This window comes from Haliaeetus albicilla, chromosome 22 (genome assembly GCF_947461875.1).
Source record: "Haliaeetus albicilla chromosome 22, bHalAlb1.1, whole genome shotgun sequence".
NCBI classification, from domain to species: domain Eukaryota; kingdom Metazoa; phylum Chordata; class Aves; order Accipitriformes; family Accipitridae; genus Haliaeetus; species Haliaeetus albicilla.
Genome location: NC_091504.1, coordinates 20,323,774 through 20,350,670, shown reverse-complemented (window position 1 = coordinate 20,350,670; position 26,897 = coordinate 20,323,774). Strand labels below are relative to the sequence as shown.

General features: G+C 50.0%; 1 protein-coding gene across 3 annotated transcripts in view; it reads right to left on the bottom strand.

Annotated features, from left to right (window-relative positions):
* Positions 1 to 509: 509 nt before the first annotated feature.
* Positions 510 to 26,897, bottom strand: part of ELFN1 (extracellular leucine rich repeat and fibronectin type III domain containing 1) — a 109,705-nt gene continuing 83,317 nt past the window's right edge. For all 3 annotated transcript variants that reach the window (XM_069810258.1, XM_069810257.1, XM_069810259.1), the window contains one exon: positions 510 to 4,087. In XM_069810258.1, coding sequence (XP_069666359.1) covers positions 1,257 to 3,647 — 2,391 coding nt within the window. In that variant the 5' untranslated portion in view covers positions 3,648 to 4,087 and the 3' untranslated portion in view covers positions 510 to 1,256. The remainder of the gene's footprint in view (positions 4,088 to 26,897) is intronic.

The window sequence follows — 26,897 nt, the reverse complement described above, 5'->3', positions numbered from 1 at the left end:
ATGACGTCCTTCTCTGGAGAGCAGCAAGAGGCTTTCTGCTCTCATTGCCGGCTCCCCATCTTGAAAGGTAAGAGGATAACCCACCCCTCAGCAGCTGGCCCCAAGGGCCACCGCTCTCCAGGTATGTCTGTTTAGGGGGAGAGACCGACACTTTTTAATGTGCAAGAGACATTCCATTGCATGGTGGCACCTGCTCAACCCAGAGCCTTTCACTGCTCAGCCCCTTCCCTGTTGCTGGTTGTGAAGGTCTCTCACCTGGAATAAGGGGGGGGGGGGATTCTGCTTTTCTGGGTACATGCCTTTTTTCTAATGTACTTGGAAGTGATGAGAATTTGGACACAGACAATTGTTGGGAGAAATCAGAATCAAACACTTAGAAACCCAAACACTCCCCACCCCCCAAAATATCCTGTCAACCAACCAACCACCAAGCAACCACCAAAAAAGTCCTTCAAACCAAATTCCATCTCTTTCGCTAAAATCCGTGATTAAAACCTGGTACAAACCGGTCAATATAGATATATATATATATTTTTTAGTAGATGTAGTATTGTTTTTTTTTTTCTCCTCTCTCTTTCTCATTATACAGCAAACATTGCAAATATAGAAATTTTCTCTGTACAATTAACGACTTCGGTTTACAATGCAATGTGTGGTAAAACCTCTCAGTGAGTGAAAATGTGAACGGGCCTTCAACCGGGTAAAAGTCTAAACTGGAAGACTCCGTTTGCAAAAACAGCCCAAAGGATGGATCTCCTTCTGGTCTCTTTTTGGTTTTTGTTGCTGTTTTTGTTGCTGTTGATTTTGGAAGGGAAGGAAGGAAGAACACAAACTGTTCACAAAGAATCCACAAAATCACGGAATAGGGACTCATGCAATGCAATATCGGGAAACGCCAGACCTCAGCTCTCTGCCCACTCTTTCACTTTCTTTTTATATTCAATTTTTTCTTTTTTCTTTTTTTTTTTTTAAAAAATTGAAATGAAACAAAACCTTTTTTTTTCACTCCACAGTTTGTTTCTTTTGTAAAGTTTGTGTTCAAATTTGGTGCGTCTCACCAGTGTGAGGACATTTTAATATCTCATTTTATATATTATATAGAATATTTATAGATTTTCATAATTTGTTCTCTCTTTTATTTTTATTGATTTTTTTTTTATTATTTTATTTTGTTTCAAAGACAGTCTAAATAAAAATAGCTGCTGCAGATTTCTTTTGGTCCAGTTAGTGTGTTAAGTCACGAGTTGTGTGAGGACTCAGGACTTTTGCTGGGCAGAGACGCCCTTCCAGTAGTCTAAGATGTCGTGAAGATCCTCGTCTTTGGCAAACTGGACCTTTTTGCGTAGGGCATGGCCGGCTGCCATATACTCCTCCTCGTCTTTGTGCCGCTTGCGGTTGAGTTTGAAGCGCTCCCAGATGCTGTGCGATGGTTTGCAGGTGTACTCTGGGCTGGAGGTGTAGCTCAGGTTGTGATATTGAGGCGAGAGCTGGGAATAGGCCAGGTCTCTGGGGCGAGGACGGGTCAGAGGCTCCAGGATGGAGGGCTTTCGCCCTGCCATGCTGTCGTGCTGCTCCCCTTGGTGCGAGCTGGGGTACGAGTGCCGGTGTTCGCTGTACTGACGGATCTTCTCCGCCTCCGCCCGCAGGATGGCCGCGGCCGGTGTCACAGTGAGGATGGTGTCGGTGGTGGGGGATGTCTTCTCAATGTATTTGGCTTCTGATTTGTGGCCCGATCCCTCGGAGCGGTAGGACCTGGGGCTCCGTATGGAGCCACTGGAAGAGGTGCTGGAGCGTTTGGGGGCCGCCTCCATGCTGTGGTGTCGCTGGAGAGGGTGGTTGTAGCTTTCCTTGTAGACAGGGGAGAGAAATCCATGCTTGCTGGGGATCTGCTCTGATAAGAGCACCAGCTGAGGCTCCACTGTGGAGACCGCCCCCGATTTCACCCCTTGGAAGGAGGTGGACTCAGATTTCAAGGCATCAATGCAGTTGTTGATGATCTGGTTCACCTTGTCCACCTCCTTGGCAATGGTGGAGATCTCAGCCACAGAGCTCTGGGTGTCTGGCGGCAGGGACAGCTCGCAGTCTCGCCTCTCGGGCTGCTCACCCGTCCTCACCTCCATGTAGTTGCCCTTGGTGGCCTTGGGGGTCTCACTGCTGTCAATCAGCTTGTACTGCTCAACCTCACCAGCGGAAGGCAGGTAGGGGATGCGGGTCACTGTCTCCCCGCCCAGCATCTGCCCCTGGGACAGCTGGGTGATGCTGGTGGTCTCCATTTCTGGCCCATATTTCAGCTCAATGATGGTCTTCTTCATGCTGCCGGCAGCCTTTTTGTGCTTCTCCTCCTGCTGGCGCCTCTTCCGGAGACAGTAATACACAACGCCCAGGACAATCACCATGCCAAAGAGACAGCCCAGGATTGTCATGATATAATGAGTGGCAGTGGAAGGGGTGGGCACTGGCTCCTTGCGGTTGGGTCTGGTGGGTGTGATGGTGACGCAGGTGTGGTTGTACTTCGAGTATTGGTGGACAGAGACTACACAGTAGGTGTAGTCTCTTTGTGCTACTAGGTTGCTCACGGTGATGTTCTCCTCCTTCTTCCTGAGCTTGGTGATCATGGAGGAGAAGCCGTTTTCAAACTGGGAGAGGATGTACATCTTGCTGAATGGGTAGGGAATCTGCACGGTGAGGACGGCTGAGTTGTGGTTGAGGTGCTTCACCTGGATGTTGGGGCGCACCTCTGTTTCGCCGATGGGAGTGAAGAGGGAGAACTGCGGGGTCGTGCCATCGCCGGAGGAGCAATCCTCCTCGGAGCAGGGGCTTTCGGAGGGCACCGTGGTCACCTGGTACCTGGGAGGGATAAAACGAGGGATCACAGTGTAGGAGCCGCCGGTGCAAAGGGAAGAGAGCATGCTCAGCGCATTGCGGTAGCCAGTCCGGCCTTGGCCCAACAAGTAGTAGCCCATGTAGTCAGGTGGGGAGTCGCACTGCATCCGGTCGTACGTGCGGGTCATGTTGGTGAAAGCTTCCAGCCATTGCAGGAAGCCAAGGAGCTCGCAGGAGCAGTAGAAGGGGTTACTGTAGAGTTCACAGACAGAAAGCTTGTTTAGGCCCCGAAAAGTGTTGCTGTCGAGTCTCTGGATCCTGTTCATGGACAGGTCAATGTTCACTATGTTGGGGCACTCCCAGAAGGCATTGGGGGTGACGGACTCGATGAGGTTGGCCTGGAGATAGAGGTACTCCAGCTTCCCCAGGCCCCGGAGGATGCCCTCGGTGAGGTTCCTCAGTCGGTTGTAACCCAGCTGCAGCACCTGGAGGTTGAACTGTCCTGAAAAGGCACCGTCCTCGATGTAGGAGATCTCGTTCTTCGTCAGGTTGAGGTATGTCAGGTTGCCGAAGCGGCTGAGCGAGGCGTACTGCACGCTCTTGATCTTGTTGTCGTTCAGCCGCAAGTCCACAATGGTGCTGTTGATTTGCTGGGGGATGGACTCGTAGGGGGGCTGGTTTTGGCTGCAGATGGCCAACCAGACGAAGCCCTTGTCCCCCTCGATGAGCCAGCAGTCTGCCCGCACCCCGCCAGCGTGCAGGAGAGAGACGGCTGCCACGCACATGCAGAGGGCTGACGTCGCAGCCCACCGGCGACCTGCCATCTGGAAGGGTGGCGTGGAGAAGGGGTGCCTGGTCTGCCAGAAGCGGGGAGCGGGACAGGGGCCGGGAAGACGTGGGCTAGTGCTTCTTCAGCAGCTTCGCTCGCCTCTCCCTTCTCCTCATGGCTTGGAGACGGGGGGGAAGCATCCGTGGAGAAAGCGGACCTCGGTGCCCGCGGTACTCGGCAGCCACCGGCCGGGGGCTACTACCAAGGCCTGGGTGGCTGAGGCTGGTCCCGCATCACCAGGTCTCTGGCATCTCGGGGAGGGAGTCATGAAGGTAGGTGCCCGGGCGGAGGAGTCCCTCTGGCTTAGAGACAAGCCTTCCTCTCACTTCTTATAGTACCTCTCCTCGTTTTCTTTTTGCTGCCCATCATGACGCTGGTCCCCATCTCCACGTGCCTCCGTAGGTCTGGCTGTCCCAGCTTGATCTCTCAGCTCACCTGTTCAAAACAAATCACAAGCACAAACTAAACATGAAGGAAAGACAGTTAGCATTTAGAGGCGTTGGAGATGCATCCAACTGCCCTCTTAATGTTTGGCACATGCCTTCTAACTCTGGCTACCACCTTTCAAGGAGCCTTTGGTTTATCTGGGTGCTGCCACCAGCAGCGTTTGGCAGCAAAAGGGAAGGTGGTCACTGACCATGGAGGTCATCCTCTGAGCCCATCATCCAGCATCACATTGTAGGCAGTTGAGAGACCAACACACATCCAGGGCACTGTTCGTCTGACCTATTTAGGTGTCTACCTTAGGAGGAGAGGAGTGATGCCCCAGAAGTGTCTGTTCCTCTCCGCTGAGAGCAGACGAAGTCTAGACAACTCGCTCTGATGTAGATTTGATGCTGCAGCGTTTTGCTGAGGGGAATCCTAACTGTCTCGTGTGCTGGTGTGCGCAGCGGCAGTGCCCACAGAAGGGGATGCTGATTGAGGACACCGTGTCTCTCTGACTGCATTGCTGCGTGGCATCTAGGATAAAGCCCAGCCTCAAGCGCCTGTCCTGTTTCTGGGAACCTGAGCAGTAGTTTCAGAGCACTCTTTGACTGCAAAACACACTAGCGTGATTGTCCACCATCCGATGTCCTTGTCCGTGGCTGGGGCTTGCTGCCTGTCTCCAAGACTTCTCTCTCCCTCCTGGGTGAAATGTTGCGGAGGTGAGGAAGACCCTCAACCGTTCAGTGCCATAACAAGAGTATTTGCAGAAGCTGGGACAAGACCTTCCCTCCCCACCCAGAAAAAGCTGTCTGAAGTCCAGGAAGAGTCTTCACTAGACACAAACCTGTGGGGCTGCCAGCAGCCTCACTTCCCACAGAAAATCTCTCATTCCAGGCTCACATTTTCCATTATTTTTTCCTGCATTTTTGACTAAACTTAAATATCCATGGACAGCACTTCTACCTCCTTTTGTGATTTCTTAGGAAACAGGAAGGCAAAAGTGCATGAGCATGAGCATCTCCTCAATCATGCTTTTCCACAAGATGTTGAAAATATCATCCATGGACATCTCTACTGCCAAACAGCTCTCTCAGCTGGTAGGACAGATGCAGTGAGGTGTTGTGGCAGAGACGGAGTTGCCCACAAATGGGGAGAAAATATCTCGGCCTAGCTAGAAAAATCCTTCTTGTTGGGAACAGGAGCTCTGGTTGTCTCGCTTGTCCCAGGGCAGACTGTAGGAGGCAGGCACTCCTTGAAAACACAGCTGGCAGGAACTGGAGGTTTCTTGGGCATCCATGAAGGTCACAGGGGCACATCTTACATCTAAATTGTCTTTCATTGGATCTGCAAAATAGTATAAATCCAGAAATTGGTTTCCAAACCATTTCCCAGTGCCCAGGCAGTGAAGGGACTGTGCTTGGTGCTGCACGCCTGCAAATCGCATGAGGCTGATGATTGTCAAGGGGCATTTAGATGCAGATACCATACTCTCACCCTTGTTCTGAAGAAACCAGGTTCTTTTCCACCTGTGATACCAGGCAATGAAGCAGACCATGTTTCACTGCAGAGATCCCTGTTAACTTTTCACAGCTTATACCTCGGTAAACAGGCCAGTAATAATAAGCAGTAAAACAATTTATTTGTTCTTTCTGGATTGTGAACAATGAGTCTGTTCCCTGGTGGCACAGTTGGGTTTCCATTACGTGAATAACGAGATCTGCTCTCACATCAGCTCTCTGCACATGAGACTCTCTGGCCACCTTGTCCTCCAGCAGATGCCCCACCAGCTGCTGGGGGAGGTGAGGCTGGGGGGGAAAACAACAACACTGAGTTTCTACTCAGTGCCCCTCCGGAGGGCAGGGTGTGTGGTACAGCCTTCTTGCAGGCTGTACCGTCGGCGGTGGTTGTGCAGTTGCTTATGGGTGAGATGTACGGGCCCTAAGATGATGCTTCTGTGGGGCCCTGCCTGGGTACTTGCAGGTCTCTCTCTGCCTCCCCAGTGCCTGGTACTGTCCTATCCCAGCTACATTTGGCAGAAAGCTCAACAAAACCAAGTTTTCAAAAGTTTACTAGAAATGGGGCCTGGGTGGAAGGGACGCTGAGGGCAAGGCAGCTGAATCTCAGGTGTCCTCCTTCCTGGGGGGTAGAAACCTGGACTTTACCATGCTTTTACATTGCTATTCCAGCTGAAGCCCTTACATCACCACAGTGACACCTATATTGCTGGTAACCCTATTTTGGGGAACAATACCTGCTGCACTGGCAGAAGCACATTTGCAAGGATGTGCTGTCCCAGCCCTGGGATGCTTTCCCAGGACCTGGAAGCCCATTTTGGCATAACTGAGTCCTTGGAGCCAGTGAGGAAGGGAAGAAGGACTATGCTCCCTGGGGCACTGCAGGTGAGAGTCCCCCCTTACCACCTCCCCAGCTGACGGGTGAAGCACGGGCTGCAATACCAGGCTGAAAGACGTCTGCTGCTACATCCCTTCTGGCACTGGACAACTCAATTAACCTCTCTGCGCTCCAGCCTCCTCTCCGGTACCATGAGATAATGATAGCACTTCACAGGGCTGTGGGAGACTGAAAGTGCCCTGAGCTCCTCTTGTTGGGATGAAAATTGTGTTGCAGGTGGAGACTTTCTCTCCCTCCAGCTGCAAGCTGGGCTTTAGTCGTGCCCGCTCTCCTCTGCCACAGGGACCAGCCTGGTCTCCAGCTCCGCAGACTGCCTCCTGTGGCAGTGCACATTGCCCCTAAGGGTGTGGGAGAAGGTATTCCTGGCCCGCAGAGCCATAAGCAAAGGCTTGCCCCAGTTGTCCCTTTGGGATGGCACAGACTTTCCTTGCCTGCTGCCCTGCAGTGCTTGTCCTTGGCATGAGCATCTCCCTGTCCTCCTCCATGGGCTTGTGCATTACAGGGACCTCCCGCAGGCAGGGGAAGCCCTGCCAAACCGAGACAGCACACAAGGAGGGATGCATCTTGGCATATTCTCTTTAGCAAGCACTTATTCTGTCTCCTCGAACTCCCATTTTGACCCAACCATCCTCTCTGGGCAAGCTTGTGTTTGGGATTGCTCTGCAGAGCCAAACCAGTCTTTTTCTTGCAGAGGAAGGTTCCCTGTTACTCCCACCTGGGGAGGCTGTGGGCTGCAGCCCGTGTCAGAGGGCATTAGCTAGTGGAGCAGGACGATCCCGTGAGCAAAGAACAGAGCCAGACCCTCCACGGACCTTGCCAGGCTGATCCCCTATAGCCTTCTCATCACCCATGTGCCTCCCTCATCTAATTGGAGGTGCCGAGGATGAAGAACGGCAATGGTAAATGACTCAAACATGTTCAATAAGGCTCCTGCTGTGTGTTTTCTCTTCTTTCCTGTACGTTGCCTATCAGACGAGTCCTTCCCAACAACAGAAAGGAGAAAAGGCATTTTATCAGCAGCCTGAGTTTAATTTCAGCTCATTAAAGCAGGCAATTTGCTGGTTTATTTGCTTTGCAAAGTGTGAATAAAATGACAGCATTAAGGAGATGTAAGAGAGGAAAGAGGGGCTAATCTCCCTTTTTATTAGATTGCCGGGACATAACTGGGGAGTGGAGAAGTGGGTCTTGTTGCTTTGCACAGAAGGCATAATTGTTCATCTTGTTGGCTTCTGAAAGCCTCCTTCCCAGCATCACGCCAACGCGGGTGCATGTGGGTGTGTGCCTGCGTGTGTGCACTGCGACATCAGCCAAGCGCTGAGCATCCTGCAAGGCAGGATGGGAGCAGGGGCACTTGCAGTGGTTCCCAACTCATCTCCCTGTAACAGCAAATAACAGACATCCAAGAGGTTTCTCCTTCTTCACTTTTCTACCTTTTACCTCGCCTCTAATCTCCCTTTTCTGTTCTTTTCTGCTTCTGAAATCCCGAGCTTCATTCTTGCAGGTTAGAAATAAAGCAGCCGGTCGGCCAAGGAGCCTTTGTTGTCCCTGACCTCCTGCAGCTGGGACATGGCTCTGGAGAGCAGGGCAGAGACCCCCCCTGCCTCTTCCCCACAAACTGGATAAAAATCAGTAAGATAAGCTAGTGTTTTAACCCTCCTGCCTGACTGATTTGTCTTTGCCCAGCTGTCCTGGTTTTATTCTCCTGGTAACCTAATTGCACACCACATTTCCCAGTCCTCTGACCCTCCACAGAGGTGCCTGGGAAAATCTGGGAACAAACCACCTACAACTCTAATGTGAAAAACAACCAGGAAAGTGGAGATTTGGGGTTCTCCTTCACTGATTGAGAAAGAAGCAAAAGATAGGAAGGAAGACGGTGTGGAATAACAATAACAATGATTTGAAATGATGAATTTAATCTCAGTCGGAGTTATCTTGAACTGTGGCACCATGCTGATGATGACAACAGGCCACGTCCACAGGGAGGCCACGGTACCCACCCAGTACCTTGCAGGAAATATCATTCCTGCCCAGAGTTACCTGTACACTGCAGACACTGCTGTATTTCCCTTTCCTTCTGCTGTCATAGGGCAGCATGGTTTGACCAGCTGAGAAGATGTTGGGCTCGTGTGGCTTACAGAGGCCAGCAAAGAGGCGATGACAACTCCCTCACTCTTTGCTGGTCCTACACATTGCCTCTGATCTCCAGTATCCCTGCTGGAGCCCGGATCCATGCTAATCCTCAGCCCTGACCTGTGATGTCCTCCCCTCCTACCTGTCCTTGCTTCTCCAGCCCTGGTCCCCAGTGGCAAAGAGGGACCGCTGTGATTTTGTGATGTCCACGAAGTTGCAGCCTGCACTGGATGACCAGCAGCAACCTCATCCTGGCTGAAAACCCACAGTAAGGGAGGTCGAAAGGGAAAGGCAAAGCTGGGGCTCCAAAAACCAGTGCAGGCTGGCTGGTAAGTTTTTGCTTCCACCGCCCGATTAATGGCATCTCAGTAAATTAAACCAGAGCAGCAGCTGCAAGGAAGCAAACAAAGCAGCCGTGGGGGTTGGGTAGGTAGAGGGAGAGCGAGCTGGGCAGCGCACATAATAATATGCTGTCCTGGCACTCAATTCCTAATTTTGTTATTCTACTGAATGAGTTATTTCAAACTGTGGATTAGATTTACTGAGTGAAGGCAAGGAGCCAGATTAACATGCGCGTTCGTGTGTGCGTGCGTATACACGCATACACGCAACAGTGCTCCTTCCCTTGGCATTTCTGCATCCCCGTAACTTCATTCTCTCTAGCTGCTCCATCTCCAGCTGGCTGTGTTTCAGCTTCTCTTAGACCCTCTTTCACAGCCACTCAGGCCATTTTATCATAAATGAAGGCGCCCCACTACAAAGAGAGACGTAGCAAAACAGGAGTGATACATTACAAATTATAAATGTTTAGTCACCCAAAGAGGTGGGGAGGGAAAATTTGGCTAACAAACAGGCACCAAATTTTAAAATTAACCTTGGCTTTTTATTATGTGTAAAATAATCTGAGGAGACAGCTCCAAGATGGCAGAGAAAACATTTATTAGTGATGAAGTCTCCCCTAAATGGCTTGACGTCCATCCTGTATATGTCAGGTGGGGAAAGGAGGCTTCCAGGCAGGTTTTTCTGCTCATTCGTATTCGTGGTGTTTGCTACACACCTCCTGCCGGGTGATGTTGGTCAGAATCATAACCATGCTGAATAATAAAGATGCCCATGCCTGTAAAATTCAAGTTCATTTTATATCCAGAGGTCCTGGTACTAATATTGCCTCCACAGACAGAGTTCAGGCAGCATTTTGTGCATCCCAACCTTATTCCCAAATGCCTCACGGTGTTAGATAATAGAGTTCTCCAGTCAATTCTACTCTCTCTCCTGCTATTATTTATTATTTAAGAAAAATAGGCAAGGGAGAAGAGATATATTTTCCACTGAGGTTTGAAGAAAGATGAAGAAGGAATGAAGTGGAGAGGTAAAGGGAGGCTGAGAGAGAAGTGCCCATCATCACATACAGGATAGCTTTTACTGAGACCTTGGGAGGTCACGGACTAGACAACAAGTAGCCAGGTGGGAGGGATGGGGAAGAGATCACTTTTCTGGGGTAGGCTGGGAGAAACAAACAGAAGTTACACACTTGATCTCTATACAGGGCCATTACTATTACCAGTGTATCGACACTCATGGGCTCTATATAGTGCTAGGGCCAATGTTTCTCTCCTCGGGTTGTTCCTGTCAAGGGGAACACAAGTCAATAGAGGTCAAGGCACTGATGGCTCTTTGGTGTCTACAGACTGGCTGCTGGCTCATTTTGCAGTCTCTTTGCAGGAGGCATGGCACACTTTCTGCAGACCAGCAGCCGAATGAATGTCAATCTGAGGAGCGTGAAATGCATCTGGTTGGCAAGGCCCTGAAGACACTAATGACCCTTGATTGGCCTCACCTAGGGCCTCCACCCACAGGCTCAGGAGCTCCACATAAACTCAGCCCTGGGTCTCCAGCCCATTCCTGAGCCTTGCTGGTGCTGTGCTTGTCTCCAGTCCTGCTTGTGGTCCTGCCTCCAGGATAGACTTCAGGCCTGAGGTAGGTGGCTTATCTCCTGGATGGACCCCTCCGACATCCACTATAACTGGTGCTCGCTGCTGCCCCTGGCCCCATCGCCTTTTATTCCTGGCTGGACTCCTTGGCGGCATCCTGGCTATGGCTCATCTCTCGTCTCACCTGGGACTGTCCATGGACCCTGTTGCCAGCACTTTGCCTGCTGTGTTCGTGTGCTGGGAGACACCACCCTGGGTGGGGAGGGGACCCCCCTGTGCTGGGGTCACCCCTGGCTCCTGCCTCACCTTCCCTTTGAACAGCCAGCCCTTGCTGCTGCCTGATATGGATTTCAATAAAAGGCAGCTTACTCTGCAGCTGGTTGCATGGGGAACTCTCCAGTAAAATGGTTTTGCTGGTGTAAAATGCACTTTCTGCAAAATTAAACCTTTGGCTGAAAAGTTATGATCTTTCTTGGAAGTTGAGATTCAGGTCAATTTAGCTGTAAACTTGTGGGTGCGGTAGGGTCTGATGGGAGCCCTAGTTCAAAGCCGTCGTGCCTCCACCAGCCAGTGCCGCAATCTGGGGATGGCCAAAACAAACCTGTTTGCACAAGCATTTTTAGGAACCTTTTTGTTCTATGGCAAAATAAATTCTGGGTTAAAATGACAATATTTTCAAGACAGGTTAGCTCTTGGGATTTCAGGAAATAAAGATATTCTGCTTTTCACTCAGCTGTAGTCTGAAGTCATTTACATCCATCTCATGCTGCTTAGCTTCCAGGGTCTATTGGGATGACAACACTATTGCACGCTGCTGTGGGCCACTGAGCAAAATTCTCCACTGAGTTTAAGTAAATGCATAAATGATCTTCCTGGTGAACAACCTCTTAAGCCCAGCTGAGTTACCTGTGCATTAAACCAGCCTTCTGAAATATCAGCACAGGCAGATATGAAATGTCAGCTCCAGCCCATGACAGTGCAGTTGAGCCCTCAAACAGCCAAGGAGTGCAATTAGAGGGGCAGAGGAAGGTGAAGAGGAAAAAGATTTTAGGGGATGTAGAGAACTAAGAGTTCTGATCAGGTACAACAGTAGTAATAAGAGAGAAGTGTGTTTCCATGGGAGAAAGCCTCTCTAGTATTTACTTGATGGGGTTCTTCCTTAGAAATAATCAGTCTGAATCATAATTCCATTATGGGATGGTTATCCTGCCGTTAGGCTGGGGAAACCAGAGGTCTGGTGTGGAAGCAGGGGTCCCGTTTCCCCCTCCCCGTAAATAGTGCTGAAGATCAAAGCATGTTTTTCCAGCACTGATACAATGGAGGGAGCCAGCCCCGTGCTGGGAAGCAAAGCCGCTGGTGTTCCTCAGCACTGCCAATCTGAACTGTGCCTTGTCTCTGCTGCATTGTCATCATCGCTCAGATCTTTGCTGCTCTTTGGAAGAGGGCTTTACTGCTTTCATTCATTAATTTATTTTTGCAGGAGGCTTGCATAACCCTTTGCATCCCAGACAGGAGAATCCGCTTTTATACAGCATGAAATCTGGTGGTGGATCCATGAAATGGTTAGCTTTGTTAGAAATTACTTTCAGAGGTGCAAGTGCTTTGTTTGCTCTGATTTTTTTTTTTATGGTCATATTTTCAAAAGGACTTTTCCATCTCTGTCCCACTTTTCCCGTGTGAAGGTGTCTCAAGCCAGAAAGCGTGGGTCTCTGGCCAGTGCCTACCTCAGTCGCAGTTTCTATGTGGACTGTACTGCTGAGTGTTGGCAGATGGACAAGAAAACATACAGCAGATGTAGGACTTCATAGTAACGGTCTGCTGTGATCTCCAGGTAGGCAGAAAGGAATTCACCTTTTCATCAGCAAGCGTCCTGCACACAGGAATCACTATGGCTGTGCTGTAGGCAAACACCTCTAGTGACCTTTTACTGACTTGTTCACCTTTGAAGTTGGTCCTGCTTCTCTGGTTGGAAAAGACTTCCAGATGTCTTTTCCAACCTAAATTATTTTAATGATCTAGCTCATGTCCTCTGGAGCCAAGGACCCCAGCTTAAGGCTGGACCCGTTGGCTGTCCACTTTTTGAAGGGGGTTCTGCCCAGGTATAGCAATATCTGGCAAGCCCCAGTGCCCTACAGGCCTAATTTTAGCTCAGTGCTGCAGGCTGGCTTCCTGTCATGGGCCAGGAGAAGGTTAATGATCATCTGGGCAGCTCTCCAAACCCAATCTAATGTTTATTCAGGATAACAGCATTGCAGAGGAAACCAAGCATGACCACCTTCCACGCACAGCTTACCCAGCACGGCCCCGTTCCTGTACGTGGCTCTGCTGGAGGAGCTCAGGTTTGTCAGCTCTTGGAGGAGGGACCCTCTTCTCCTTCCCTAGGTCAAGACAGGTCCTCTGCAACATTCCCAATCCTGCCTATGTCCTGACCTCTTAACCTAACAGATGCCGTGTTTCTACAGAAAAACACTTTAACAGGCTCTGGGTCTGTTGTTTCAGCAGTGGAAATAGGCACCCTGCCTGCTAAAAAGTTTATAGGACACTGCTCGCGGGTCAAATACCCATGCTGCAAACAAATATCCATGCCACAAGCACCTTAGTTTGTCGGCCTCTGTGAAGAGAGGGTGTTCAGCCCCACTGCACCCTCCGGGTCCCTGCGGTGCGAGGAGGAGCTGAGGGATGTGGGACAGTGGTCCCAGCTGCGTGGTGGTGCCTTGGTGGGCCTGGATGTCGCAGGTCTGTGCTCCACCTGGGTCCGGGATGGGGGTGAGAGAATGAAGGGTCAGTGCAGATTAGCACATGAGGTTATGGAGGGATGTGAGATAGCTGTGACTATACCCTCTGTCAGAGGGCAGAGGTCATAAGGTGGTTGTGGGTGTTTATTCACCTCAGCTGCTGTTTAACAGCTTAATTTCAGCCATGAACTTACAGCCTTTTCCTCCCACCAGTTAAGCCCCTGCAGTTATTCTGCCATGCCTTTGACACAACACGAATGGACGTGCAATGGACTCATCCCAAGGATACTCTGCAGCTGTAGGGAGGTGAGTACACTGCTTACTTGGGGCTTCCTTGGGGTCCTTCAGGGCTCCATGAAGCGTTTGGTTATGAGCCATAAAGCCTGAAGGCCCAAGACATGCTGTGCTGAGGGAATGACTCTCCTCCAGCAACAAGCGCTCAGACATACATGGCCAACAGCAGAGCTCTTGCCGCTTCTCTCAGGGTATGGAAAAAAATTGTACTGATAGCAAAAAATGTTTTCTGAGATGCGAATATTGGCTTCACCATCAAGAGTTCCAAAATAGCTGGTACTTGCTGGCTTCCCAGGCATGCTCCAAGAAGCATCATGAGAACATCTATTTAGTAGGGTCTCTGGGGATGCACTTCCTCCTACCCACAATGTTCAGGGAGATGGCTGGGCAGCCAGATGGCCATATTTGTGTGGAGCTGATATTAATGTCTCATTTGATTGTGTTTACAGCGTGGTTAATGTGGCTTCTAGATTCCGGAGCAGGTATCTTTATTACGTTAAATCTAAACAGAACAAAGATGTGGCTCTGCTGTGGGCTTGGCTGGTTAAACTGGGTGCCAGTCAGTGTTTCTCTCAAGGCTAGCTGATTTCCCACTGAAGTATGCCCATGCACTTGTGGGAATAAGCAAAGCCCATCTTTGCCCATAAAGGATGCTCATCCACAGGTGTGAGGGACCACTGGGTCACCAAATGGCCTTCTACCCAAAAGTGTGTGGGTAGAGGCAGAGAAGCTTGGAAAAATGGGTCATGTACATGCCAGGCTCCATCCAAGAGAAACTGGTTTTGTCTTGACATGTGGTTAATGCCAAACTGCTGGTGGAAAAGCAGCAGTAGGAGCTATTGGTGTGTTAGCGTGGGCTTGCAGCACATGAAAGCCCTTCCTCAACATCATGTCTGCTCCTCAGCAGGGTCTGTGGCCACTCTCTGGGCCGCTGTATTTCCCTGCTTGTTCAGAGACCTCCAAAAGATATGGAGAGTGGAAAGAAAAACTTTGGAGTCCAAGACAATAGAAGTGGGGAGCTATGCCAGGATTTGGATTGCCCGTCCTTTTCATAAACATTTCCTGTGGAGGTTACCCAAGTTGAAAAAGCAAGTGAACCCAGAACACCCACCCTCTCTGGAGGAATGGAGTTTATCGTTAATAATCTACTGCTAAAAGGGTAACATCTGTTTTGGACAAACTGTAATGAGATTTAAACCCCAGGTGGAGGGAGGACTTCACAGTAATAAATGACTTTCTGTATGTCTAAATAGTTTTAATTTTTTTTCTGGCAGAAATAGCTGCTTTTCACCTCAGGCTTCTTTTTGCCAGCTCTTTTTGTTTAATGATTGCTATTAATTTCCAGGGTGGCAGATGGATTCTAGCCTGGTGTAGTCTGAAATGAGGAAAAACAGCCCATGAAGGTGTGATCTTGCCATGAACGTGTGCAGGGGTCTTTTGTGCTGATGGGACGCTATGTGTGGGTGTTTGCTTTCCAGGGGAACTATTGCTTCTTGGTAGCTGCTCCCCACCCCTGGGACGTTTGAGCATCTCTCCCTCAGGTAGGAAGGAGAATTAACTTCCCTGGTCACTGCTAGCAGCTTTGCCTGTTTAGACCTTGATTCAACAAAGCTACTGATTTCAGCAAGGCTTTGGGAGGAATTCAAACCAGCACTTAAGTGCTTTGCTAAATCCAGGCTGAAGTGAGCTGGAGAGCAGCACGTGGTCTCCAGAACATGGGAAGGAGCTCCCTGCCCTGTCTGGGCAATGCCCATGGCTGGGTGCTCCCAGGAGATGGGGATTCCTCCTTGGGCATGAAACACAGACATTTCTCAGTGTTTTTCCTGTATTAGTGTGATTCTTTTCTTTTTTTGTGGCGTGGGATGCTCCAAACAGGCAATCTTTCTCTATCCTCTGGCTGTGGAGATAAGTGGCTGCTGTTGAACCCAGCACACCCTGCCGCAAGCTCCTCGTGTCCAAAGGAGGACTTTCTCTATCCTCTCTGCCACCACCTCCTTCTCAAGGAGAAGCCCACAGAACAGCTAATCCCAATTAGTGTTACAGTGTGCTGGGGTGCCCTCCTTTCTCCTTCCCCTGCTGTGGAGCATCTCTGGACTTGGCTTGGGATGCAGGTATGCAAGATTTGGGTGGCCAGGTGAGAAGCTGGGTCTAGGAAATGAGGCTGATGATGGAGCACGACATGGCAGTGCCCTGCAGCCAGGTAGCTGCCCCAAAACAAGAGCGTGGTGGAGGACAGGGGAGGGAGGGAGAGAGGGGTTTTGTTGCCTCGGACTGGGTGAGCCCCGGGGATGGAGGGAAGGGGGTAGAGATAGAAAGTGCAGCATCTCAGGTGATGCAGATAATCTCCTTTAATCTCCTGCTCAAAATAACCCAAAGTCAAGTAAAGGAGGGATTATATGGCCTAAGCCACTGTTATCGCCAGGGTGTAACAGACTTAGGTTGCATCTGAAGGGCTGCCGAGGAGGAAGAGGAGCTGCAGCAAATATTGGCCTGCTGGAAATGCCTCCCCAGTGAAGGTAGCTGGGTGAGCTGGGGACACTCCTGGGGGTAGCCTAAGGAGAGCAGGACTGAAGGGTGGGCAGCTGCCGGCAGACTCGGGAGCCTGCGCAGGGACCTGGTGCCAGGGGAGAGACTGTCTTAGATGCCCACTTGTCACCTTGGCATTACTAATGGGTTTATTCTTAGTGCAGGATCCAGAGTGCTTTATAGACATTAATTATCCTAATGGGGAAGGCGTGACCATCAAACCCATTTTACAGATGAGAAACAGAGCCCATGAGGAAGTAAATGAGACATCAGGTGCTGGGGCAGGGCTAGAGCGAGGTGGTCAGTCCCTGCCCTCCCAGCTCCCTCCGATTTTAATAGGCCTTTTCTTACACCCTCTTGGATGCATGTTCACAGCAGCCGTGAGGCACCGGTAAGCTGAAGGCATCTCCTACCCTTTGCCAAAAAGCCACACCGAGGCTCGGCTACTGTGCTGCTGCCAGAGAAAACTCAATTGCAAAGCCCTATTCATCAGCTCCCGGCGATGCCTACGAGATAGCGGCAGCACAGTGATGATGCGAAGCGGGTTTGCAACAGGGAGGGAACAGAGCATGTTCATTTTAATGAGCTTGTCCCTGCCTAAAGGAGAGAGAAAGCGAGAGGCCAACCTGGTTTAATAAACTCTAGCATGCGGATTTAATCAGATGGATCATTGTTCCCCTGCACAGGGATGAATATATTAAAAAAATGATTCAAACTTTTCCCCTTTGTTTTTCATTTGTATTATGTGCTATGGTGTGATAAAACATCCTGGGGCCAACTTGCAAGGCAATAAAAGAGACAGTGAAGGAGAGGAAGGTGTTGATCCATGTGAGCGAGCCCAAACACTGTGGGGAGGGAGGCTGCTGGTGGGCAGGGCTTGAAGTGAGGGGCTGCAGCATCCTCAGCCCCACACCAAAACCCCAGGGAAGAGGTGCTTATGGGGTCTGACCTGCCATCATCTCTTTTTCAGGCCTCCAATGCCAAGCCTTGACAGTACAGTAAGGTTGTGATCTGAGATGACTAATAGGAGTTTAAGTCCAGTGCTAAAAGCTGTCCCTGGTCAAGCTCGAGACCTCCATCTCACTACAGAAATGTCTGTGCACAAGCATATCCCCATGCTCCTGCCCCAGGAGGGAAAGAGGGACTCAGCCAGTCCCCCGCTTTCTGCAGGGACACCAGCTAGGGTGATGTGCTGGTGGTGTTTTGGGGTTAGATGGCACTTGCCTTCAAGGGAACGGTGCAACGGGACAAAGTTTCCTCTGGACGCTCCCCTCCTCCTTACCAGGAGTCACTTCCCCACTACCTCTCCATTGCACCATGCACCAGGCAGCTAGGAGCGGGGTCCTGGCTGCTGCTTATCAATTTAGAGAAACTAAATGGCTCTGGTTGCAAACTGTTGCGTGCGCAGCAACAAGGTGAGGACTGTATTATAGGAGGGATCAGGGCTCTGCCACTGCTTGCTGGCTGAATGCCACACCACGCTGTCTCTGCCTGTCCCTGGGGACAGCAGGCATTGCGACGAGGCACAGGAAGATCTTGATCCAGCACAGCAAAGAGCAAAATGGGTCTGCAGGCAGCATGGGTAGGGTCGTATGGGTGGGTGTATGCCTTAGTGCATGGCTCTGGGCTTGCAAGTCTCTTGCTATGTGGGTGTGAATAAAGCCAGCTTAGGCAAAATAGTCTTTTGTGCTAAATCCTGGACAGACCACCTGGAGCTGTGGTCAATGACGACCTTAGGGGCCTCCAAGCTGCCTCCATGGAATTGACCTCCTTTGCCCAGCCCAAGCTCACCGTCCTTGGCTCAGGCACGGGCTTAATAACCTCCAGCCCTTGCTTTGCTCACTCTTTTCTGGCCCGCCAGACTGCAAGCTAACCTGAGACATGAGGAATCAGCTCTCCAAGGCTGGGACAGGCCACCCGGCTGGATTTTAATTGATTTTCTTAATATTAAAGCCAGAGCTGTCCAACTGCATTGGTGTATGGTGAGACAGTCCTCAGGAGAGACAGCCTCCCTGGCAGGTTACGGATGGACATTTGGCTAAAGGCAGCCTGGAGGCTTTTTTGGCAGGGGTCTACAGGTCCCCCTGCCATGGAGCAAGGCTGTGCCTGACAGATTTGCAGCCTGCTCCTAGGACAGAAGCTAGGTTTGAGGTGAGAACCCGGGAATTGCTCTCAGCTTGGTCCCCACCTTCCTTCAGGATGGATCACCTCCACCAGCAACTGCAGGATGATGGTAGTGTTTGGAGGAGGGAGAAACGGCATCTCCTTCCTTTAGAAAGATTGCTCTAAATTGTGTCATTGACCCATTGACTAAGTCACTTATGGCCACTTGGTGTTAAATATCACAGACTTTGGCTTCTAACACACCCCCATGCTACTGCTTCATTACTTTATCCATTACTGTTCATAAACACTAATAAATAATCCTATTTTCATTCCTACCATTGTTTAAGTAGTCATTAATTGTGGTTTATACGCTGTCTTTGTGTATTTGTGTACAATAGGTTCTTCATGATTCCTTGATTAACTGTGATTGATTGTGTATTTTAAAAATCAATTAAAAGTTTCAACACTAAAAGGTAGAGTCTTTAGCAGTAATGCTCCGAGACATTGCCATTTATAATGGAGCTATTATAGTGCTGGGATCCATTAGTGTGGCACGCTGTGATCTTTATTTTCCAGATCTATGCGAATACATATGCACGTGCGAGTGTGCATATGTCTGTGTCTCTTTTGTGTGAGTTATATGGCTGGAAGACGATGTATGGTATGGGAAAGAAAGTCAGCTTCTCACAGGGTTGCTGGACCACATCATAGGGTGGGCTGGCTTTTGTGGATGGTCAGGTATCACCCACTCCCTTCCTTAAGACACTAATGCAAGGACTGAGTTCCAGGAACCCATAATTTCCTTGTTGGTGTGATAGCACTATGTATTAGTTTTCTATTTGTAAAGAGGAGCGGGCTACTAATACCCTCAGCTGAATGGGGCCACAAAGAAGGATGTGTGTCTTCCTGCACTGCTGTTTTAGTGAATATATCTGTGCCTTGGTGGGATGGAGATGGGGAATACATGGGAGGATAGAGGTGACTGTGAAAGCATACGTCTGTGGTGGTGCTGATATACAGTGCTGATATGACGGAGGAGGAGGAGGAAGAGGAGGGACGGCCACCACCTGGGCACCAGGGCATGTGCTCGAGCACAAATCTCTCTGCCCTGTAACATCATGCCTGTATTATATCAGTCTTCAGCTCCTCATATTGCTGTTGTGCTAGGAAAATGTTATGTGTCCAGCAACAGAGCAGGAGGAAATGGGGTTAACAACGCTCTTTTCATGCGTCCTGCCTTGCCCTGTAAATCTGAATCCTGCATGCCTCTGCCTCTGCGCACACCAGAGCATCTCTGCCTGAGCAACTTCTCCCGGCCTGTGCAGTGAATTAGGGGCGAGGATACCATGTAAGAGATTTTGTGCAGGTGCGCTGAGGGGGAGCAAAATCCCCAAGGAGCCAGCGGGAAATCGGGCCCTTGTAATCGATCCCCTACTTGTCCCCCCATCCTCCTGGATGTCTGCCTGCTGCAATGAGCAGAGCCCTCCCAGCCATCTGCCAGCTTGGGCAGAGGATTCCTGCCCGCTAATCTGCTCAGAGACATTTGTCACCCACCCCTCGCCCAGCTGCATGCTGCGAAAAATGCCTCAGTGCCCCCAGTACAGCTGCTGGGAGCACCCGTTAGGGGAAATCACCAGTCTTGTTAAACAATGGGGGGGCTGTTTTGTGTAAGCCCTGGAATGGGATCACTCTGTCATATTAACTCACCCGTTCGCATTGATGTTAATGAAATAAAGAAATATAATGGTTCCAGACTTTTAAACTTCTTATAGCTGGATTTGCATAATGGCCACCGCTACCCTGAACAGGAACTGATCTGTCGAAAAATATTGTTCCAGTCCTCTATCATTCAGCTCAATGGAAGGCGCAGATTGGCCCACAGGGGCTGTTTTTTGCTGATGGAGTAGAGTTTGCCTAGTGCCGAACATAAAAACCTAAAATTAGGACGCAATCCAATATTGTAAAAAAGAAATTGGTTAAAAGTTATAGATCAATAACTGTTAACATGACTCTATTTTTCAGACAGATCATGTTTACTGCTGCTGGTGACGTGGAGGCAGGCTCCTTCCCGCTGGCTGAAGCAACTCTGTGGTCCCCCCTCGGAGGAGCCCGCGGCTGCCAGTCGAAGCTCATCTGTCCTGAACAACCCTGTGAGCTTACTCTGCTGCGTGGAGTTTCTTGTGGAAGTTTGTTCCCCTCTCCCCTGGGCTATGAAAGGTTGGACAGGGCTGCACCCAGCACCCAGAGCTGGGTGTCAGTCCCATCTCTGCCGTCCTGCGTGACCCTCAGCATCAGGCTGGGAGCCTGGGAGTGATGCTGGTGCTCTGGGAGCAACCCTGTGAGATAGATCATGTCTCACTCCTCAGTGCCCCAGATCTCCACTCCTTGACGCCCTAGAGCAACCCTACTTGATGCCTTAGATCGCTGCTCCTTGATTATCTAGATCTCTGCTCCTCCATGCCCTAGATCTCTCCTTGATTATCCAGGTCTCTGCTCTTTGATGCCCTAGATTGCCGTTCATCAGTTCCCTAGATCTCCGCCTGCTGCAAAGACCGTGTCTCTCCCAGCAGACAACTCCTGCGCTGCTTCCAGCTCTTCGAGAGCAACTGGATGCTTTCACCCCTGTGCTGAGCAGGGTCCTTGATCTTGGCCTGTGTCTGTCCCTTCTGCAAAGTGAGGTGAGCATCCCTCCCCTCCACCGTGTGTGTTTAAACCATGGTGCCCATACGGCAGGGACTGTCTCTCTCCACCAGTGGGTGTTTAGGGTGTGCAGACCCAAACTCTCAGCTTCAATGTTGGGGACAGTGGAGCATGTGGGAGCGGGGAGCCAGCTGAGCATCACAAACCAGTGTGACGATGGCCCTTCTGCCCCCAGTGACCTTGGGCTTGCCTCCGATAGCTCATTACAGCCTGCTTTTGATCACTTGCCTCTCCCCCCTCTCTGTACTTGGAAATGCTGGAGAGCTTTCCTGACCAGTATCATCAAAAAGGACATTTTTATTTCCAAAATATACAACGTAATTAGAACTGCGAAGGGAGAGAGCAGCCAGTCCATAAAAACACCCATTCTGCGACAGTCTCTGTCCTGACTCTGCGGGAACTGGGGACAAAAGACCCCTGGTTTTCAGTGGGAACAGCGCGGTTTCCCAAATATTGGAAATACTCCTCAGGATCTAGCCAAAAAGGGGTTCTTCCACTGCATGAGAAGGGGTTTGTGTGGAAAAGCCCTCACCTGCAGTCAAACGTGCTTTGCTCAATTGCGACCCACTGCAAGCATGGACTGAATAGCTGCAACCAACAACACAGAGACCCTCATCTAAACCATCATCCCATAAATGCACCTTCTGATTGAACAGTCGAATAGCCCGCTGTCACCCACAGTCTTGCTAATACACTCACTGAACGGGGACCATTTCCAGCTTTCCAGGGCCCTCTCCCTGCAGGCAGGTCCATCCCCTGGCGCGGCAGGAGCGTGTTTGCATCCAGCTGCCGGCTGCGGGCAGGGGCTGCCTAACAAACCAAGGTCCAGTCGTTCCCATCTCTGCAGCTGCCCCTTGAAACAGCCGAGATCTTAAAAATTGATGGGGGTCATTTCCTGCCTCCGTGCGCTTACTTAAAGCACCGGCTCTGCCATTACCAGTAATGTCCACATTAATTACTATCATAACCTGAGTACCTCTGCATGCACTCCCTTGCCTGGAGAGTCTGTCCCAGCAGTGACCTGTATTTCTCTTCCCTCAAGACCTTTCCCATGGCTGGGATTTCCAGTGCTGGAGGAGAACAATGCTGATACCAGGATAGCCCCAGGGGAGGAGGACAGGCGGAGAGGTCTGCTGAAAGGTCAGCTCTGACACAGGCTCAGAGGCTCACCTGGACCATGGGGGTTTCCCTCCCCTCTTTCTCCCCTTGTCTCACTGAGCAGCAGCGAGTCCTGCCCCATCTCTGGGGCTGTGGCTTTCCATGTCGTGTGAATGATTTAAATGTTCATTGGGAGCAAGAGACTGACTCCATGTCTGGGTGGTGGAAGTGCTTCCCCTGGGACTGTCTGGAGTCCCCACAGTAAGTCCCTTTAGCTCGGAGCCCTGGGGACCAGCCTTCAGCTTTCCACCAGTGGGTCCTTCTGAACAGAAACCTCCAGTTTCTAAGGGAAAAAAAAATCAAGTCATGGAAAAACAGCCAGCTCATTCTAAACATTGCTCCTGGGGGATTGGGCCAGGCCATGCTGGTCTGCTTTTCAGTGCCCTGTGGACTGCAGAAAATTACAAATCTCATCTTTTTTGCATAAAATGCTGATTATCCAGTGTTAAACACAAGCATGTTTTAGACCGTGAAATGACATGCATAGAAGAGATAAAACATTAGAAATTATGAGGCAATGGGAGCCAGCAACTTAAAGGATCACCAATAAAGCCTCTTCAGCATCGACTGAATAGCGTCCAACCCAGGTATCATACAGCCTAGTCAAGAGCCTGACCAAAGGTGTGCTTTGAGTACGTGAACACACCAAAATCAGGATGTGGAGGAAACCGACAAGTACAAAAGAACGCAACCTTCATTCAGGACACTTCATTCCTGCCTTTTGCTATTCACATCAAAACCCCACGGGAAACACCAAGCCTACAAACAATCAGCAGCAGTTCCCCAGAAAAAGGTCTATGAATTATAGTGGGTCATGAGCTGAACACGACATATCAGTGTCGCATCAAGAGGCAGACGGTGCCCTGGGATATATGAGCTGCAGCATGGCCTACAAGACTCACAAAATAATCTTTCTCATCCATTGAGGGCTGGTGAGGTCTATGCTGGAGTAGATTCTGGTATTGGCAGCTCACATCAAAAAGGAGATGGCGCTGCTGCAGGCAGCGCGGAGGAAACAGAACGATCAGAGGTCTACAAGACATGACCTACAAAGAAAGATTGAAAGAACTGGGTTATTTAACCTAAAAGAGATGATGGAAGAAGAGATGTGATAACAGTCTTCAGGTGCTTAAAAGGCTGCTGCCAAGGGGAAGAGAATAATCTGTTCTTTATGTCCATGGTGGACAGGACAAGAAATAATCGGCTTAAATTACAGCAAGAGAAGTCAGGTTAGACATCAGGACAAAAACAGCTCATGGACCATGGCAGTGGGTTACCTGGGAGATGGAGGGGTCTGTCACTACAAACACACAAACACTGGAGACAGGTTGGCAAACATCCATAGGGAGAGGGGATGTGCTGGGGCAGGATTGCATCCTCTCCATGTCCCTATGGTGCCAATGTCTGGTCCTCCCAGAGTGTCCAAAACAAGATGATCCTGCAGCAATCACTACAGCTGGCCGGATGAAGCCCAGACACTTCGGCTTGTGAGAACTCCCATGATAGAAAAATTTTATTTTGTGCTAGATTGGGGGCACAAGTCAACATTTTGGATTATTTTTCTTGCAGTGAAGAAATACTTCAAAATGGATTTTTTTTCCCCCCATCTCTTTCAGCCACTCTATTGCAACACAAAGTGGAGCATCCCAGCCACACCGCATGGACAAGCTGAAATGACACCGTCCAAATGAAACCTGTTTGATAATGTCCTTGCTGAAAACATCAATGAAATCAATCTCTCCCCTCCAAACAATTAGGTGGAGTTGAATCACCAGTTTCTGAGTGAATAGACTTGCCTTGAGATGTTTTTCAACCAGCTTGGAGGACTGTTGCTACCAGAGAGGCAAAAAGAAAACAAAAAAGGGCTCCTTCCAACCCAGATGTGCCCACATTGGGCAGCAGCCGGTGTGCCAGCGGCCAGGATGGGGCATCTCCACCAAGGTGTCCAAGAGCAGCTCTATTCACTTCCACTTGGCAGTGCCTCCACCACGCTGCTGAGCATGCACCTTTGGGCTAAAGATTAAGAGATACTGCATTCTCGCGAGAAATTATTGTTACCCCTGGATTCCAAGAGCAATCCTTTATTTTAAAACCTGCCTCCTAATTCATTTTATATTTACCCATAAAATCTTGGCTGGGGTTTCTGAGACTTGCAGTCTTTTGGAAAGGCTGTTTTAAATGGAGCTGACTCAGCAGAAGCTAGCTTGATTGAAGCACTGCCTATTTGAGTTTATACCACTCCTGGGCAGGGTTGAAAACAAAGAAGCAGAAACTGGACTCTCCCCCAGCTTTGTTTTCTCCACAGGCTCTTGGCTATGTGCAGCAAACCTTGCTGCTGACCCACAGGGCTGGGGCTGGTGAAGTGGAGGAGACCAGAAGGGAGACAGCAGAATCCCTGCTGTGTATCCCATATTCTGTTGACTTAAAGTTTAATACAGCTGAAATGACAATCAAAAAAAAAAAAAAAAGAAAAGAAAAGAAAAAGGAAGAAATTATGAAAAAAATGAAAACCCTGTAAGCGATTAATTTTCAGCCTCAGTGCCCAGCATCAGTCTCAAGGAGGGAACTGGGGATGCAACTAATACTTAGCTTATTAAAATATCATTCTGGTTCCCCCCAGGATGCTCTGGGACAGGCAAGCCCTGCCCAGGGGAAGATGGTCCCAGCTGCCTCCCACACCACAATGGGGGCACACCGGGACTTGGACTCATTTTAACATAGCCCATGATGCCAAGCCTGCTTCTGCCTTTCTTTTCTCACATTGCGATTGCCTTAGTTGTGCCTCTGGTGCATCCTAGCTTCTGGACACGATGGCAGCACGTCTTGCTTGTTCATGTTCATGGGGTGGTGCTCTCCCAAGCAGCTTTTGCTTGGGAGATGAGTATCTCCTCCACAGCGCTAGAGCCTGGCCTTCATCCTCAGACTCTCCTCCTCATCCAAGAGCTGGAGCTGGAAGGTTAAGACGGATCACAGAGGATGGCCAAGCTGCCACACCAATGTAGCACTGGGGATTACAGTGGGATCTTGTCCCAGGTGGACCAAGATTCCTTTACTTCAAGGAAAAGTTCATTTTAGGCACAAGGGAAAAACAGAAGAATGCTGAAAGTCAACCATCTTCTCATACCTTGGAGAGTGTCTGCTTCTGATGTCCTTGCTGTTATGAGGTATTTGAATGAAAGCCAGGCTATGAAATACGGCCAAGTCTTTTTGAATTGACAGCTCATTCCATGCACAACCAAAGCCCAAAAGACAGTCCAGAGCTGCTTAGCAAGAGCAGGCTAATAGCTAAGTACACAGCGGAAACCTAATGAGAACAGCAGTATCTCCTAACTCCAGCTTCATTCAGAAAGCCAAGAATACAGAAGTGAGGAAATTTGTGTCCATAATGAACATGCCAGTGGAGATGCCCAGAAGGAATAATGCCATAAATTGGCAAGGTGGCAGTTGCATTCATCTGCTCAATCAAGAGCTGGCCATCCATAATCCAGCAGGATCAAGGACCAGTACTTCAGCTCCAATGTTATTTCCACCTTTAAAGCGTGGATGGGAACGCTTGAAATTTGCCGGCAGCCCCAACAGATGTGTCACTACTGCCGAGAGCCAACGCTGGATGGTGATCCAGGGGTATGAAATGCTATTAATTTATAATAGCAAATGCTGAGAATTATCAGGGGATTCAAACCTTCTCAACCCCTCAAGTCCTCTGGAGAAGGCGGCGAGCGTGTGCCTGGGACATGCATCAGTACTGATGATCAATGACCTGTTGAAGTTGGGCAGCCCCAGGCCCACATTTTGGACACTCTACACCTGGGCTGGAGGTGGGGAGCAGCTTGCACTGGGCAGTGATTTGTGGCCACCTCCGGCACAAGCCAAAATGTGGTGCCTGCTGGGTTTTTTGCTTCAGGGACAACACACAGGACCCTGCTGTCTTCTCCTCTATGCATGAAGTTTGTCTCCAACCTGCCAGCATGAGTATAAAACCACAAGGCAACCTGCCAACTCCTCTCCTTCCCTTGGGAGCTGGGAAGGAGGGTGGGAAATGTGCTGCAAGTCCCCAATAACTCATGCCCGCTGCCACCTGCTTGCAAGAGCACCCCATCGGCCGTGCCTGTCGTTGCTGATGGGGTTTTGCCACCAGAGATATCGCATCACTATCTTCACCCTGCTGCTCGCAATGCCGCTGCTGTATTTCCCAGGGAGCAATTTGTGTGGGGAGATAACTTTCCTTCAGGGTCGCATCCTGCCTTCCCCTGTGCAAAGAGATGGGACTCCGGCTGTCACGGGGCTCTGATATCCTTCCCGTGGGGAAGAGCTGGGCGCAGGGCAGGCTTTGCTCACCCCAGGGTGGCCCACGATGCGGTGGCTGTAGGGAGAGGAGCAGCGAGTCCCCAGTGAGGACCTTCTTTTTTTTTTTTTTTCCCCTTTGCAGGGGAAATGGGGTGATTTGAACCCCATGGGACCTCCGAGAGTTGCGCAGCGTTATTCATGTAGCAGCTAATGGAGCTCACTCAATCCGTAAAGATTTTTAAGTCAGGGGTTTGATGTTAATTATGGACCAAAACATTTAATAGCCCGTTACACTTCCACAAGGCATTTTTTTAATTAAAAAATGATATATTGCACAAAAGGAGAAAAAAGGGAGAGGAATAATTGAAGATTGTTTTATTCCAGAACGACCCGAGGCAGGGAAGGCAGCGAGGAGCTGGTGTGTCGGAGAACGTGATGGCAAAGCCGTAAGCCAGGAGCTGGCGGTGTGGGAAGCTGGGGAGGGAGCAGCCTCATCCCGCTGGGAGAAGGTGCCCAGGGAAGGGGACAACAGCCTGA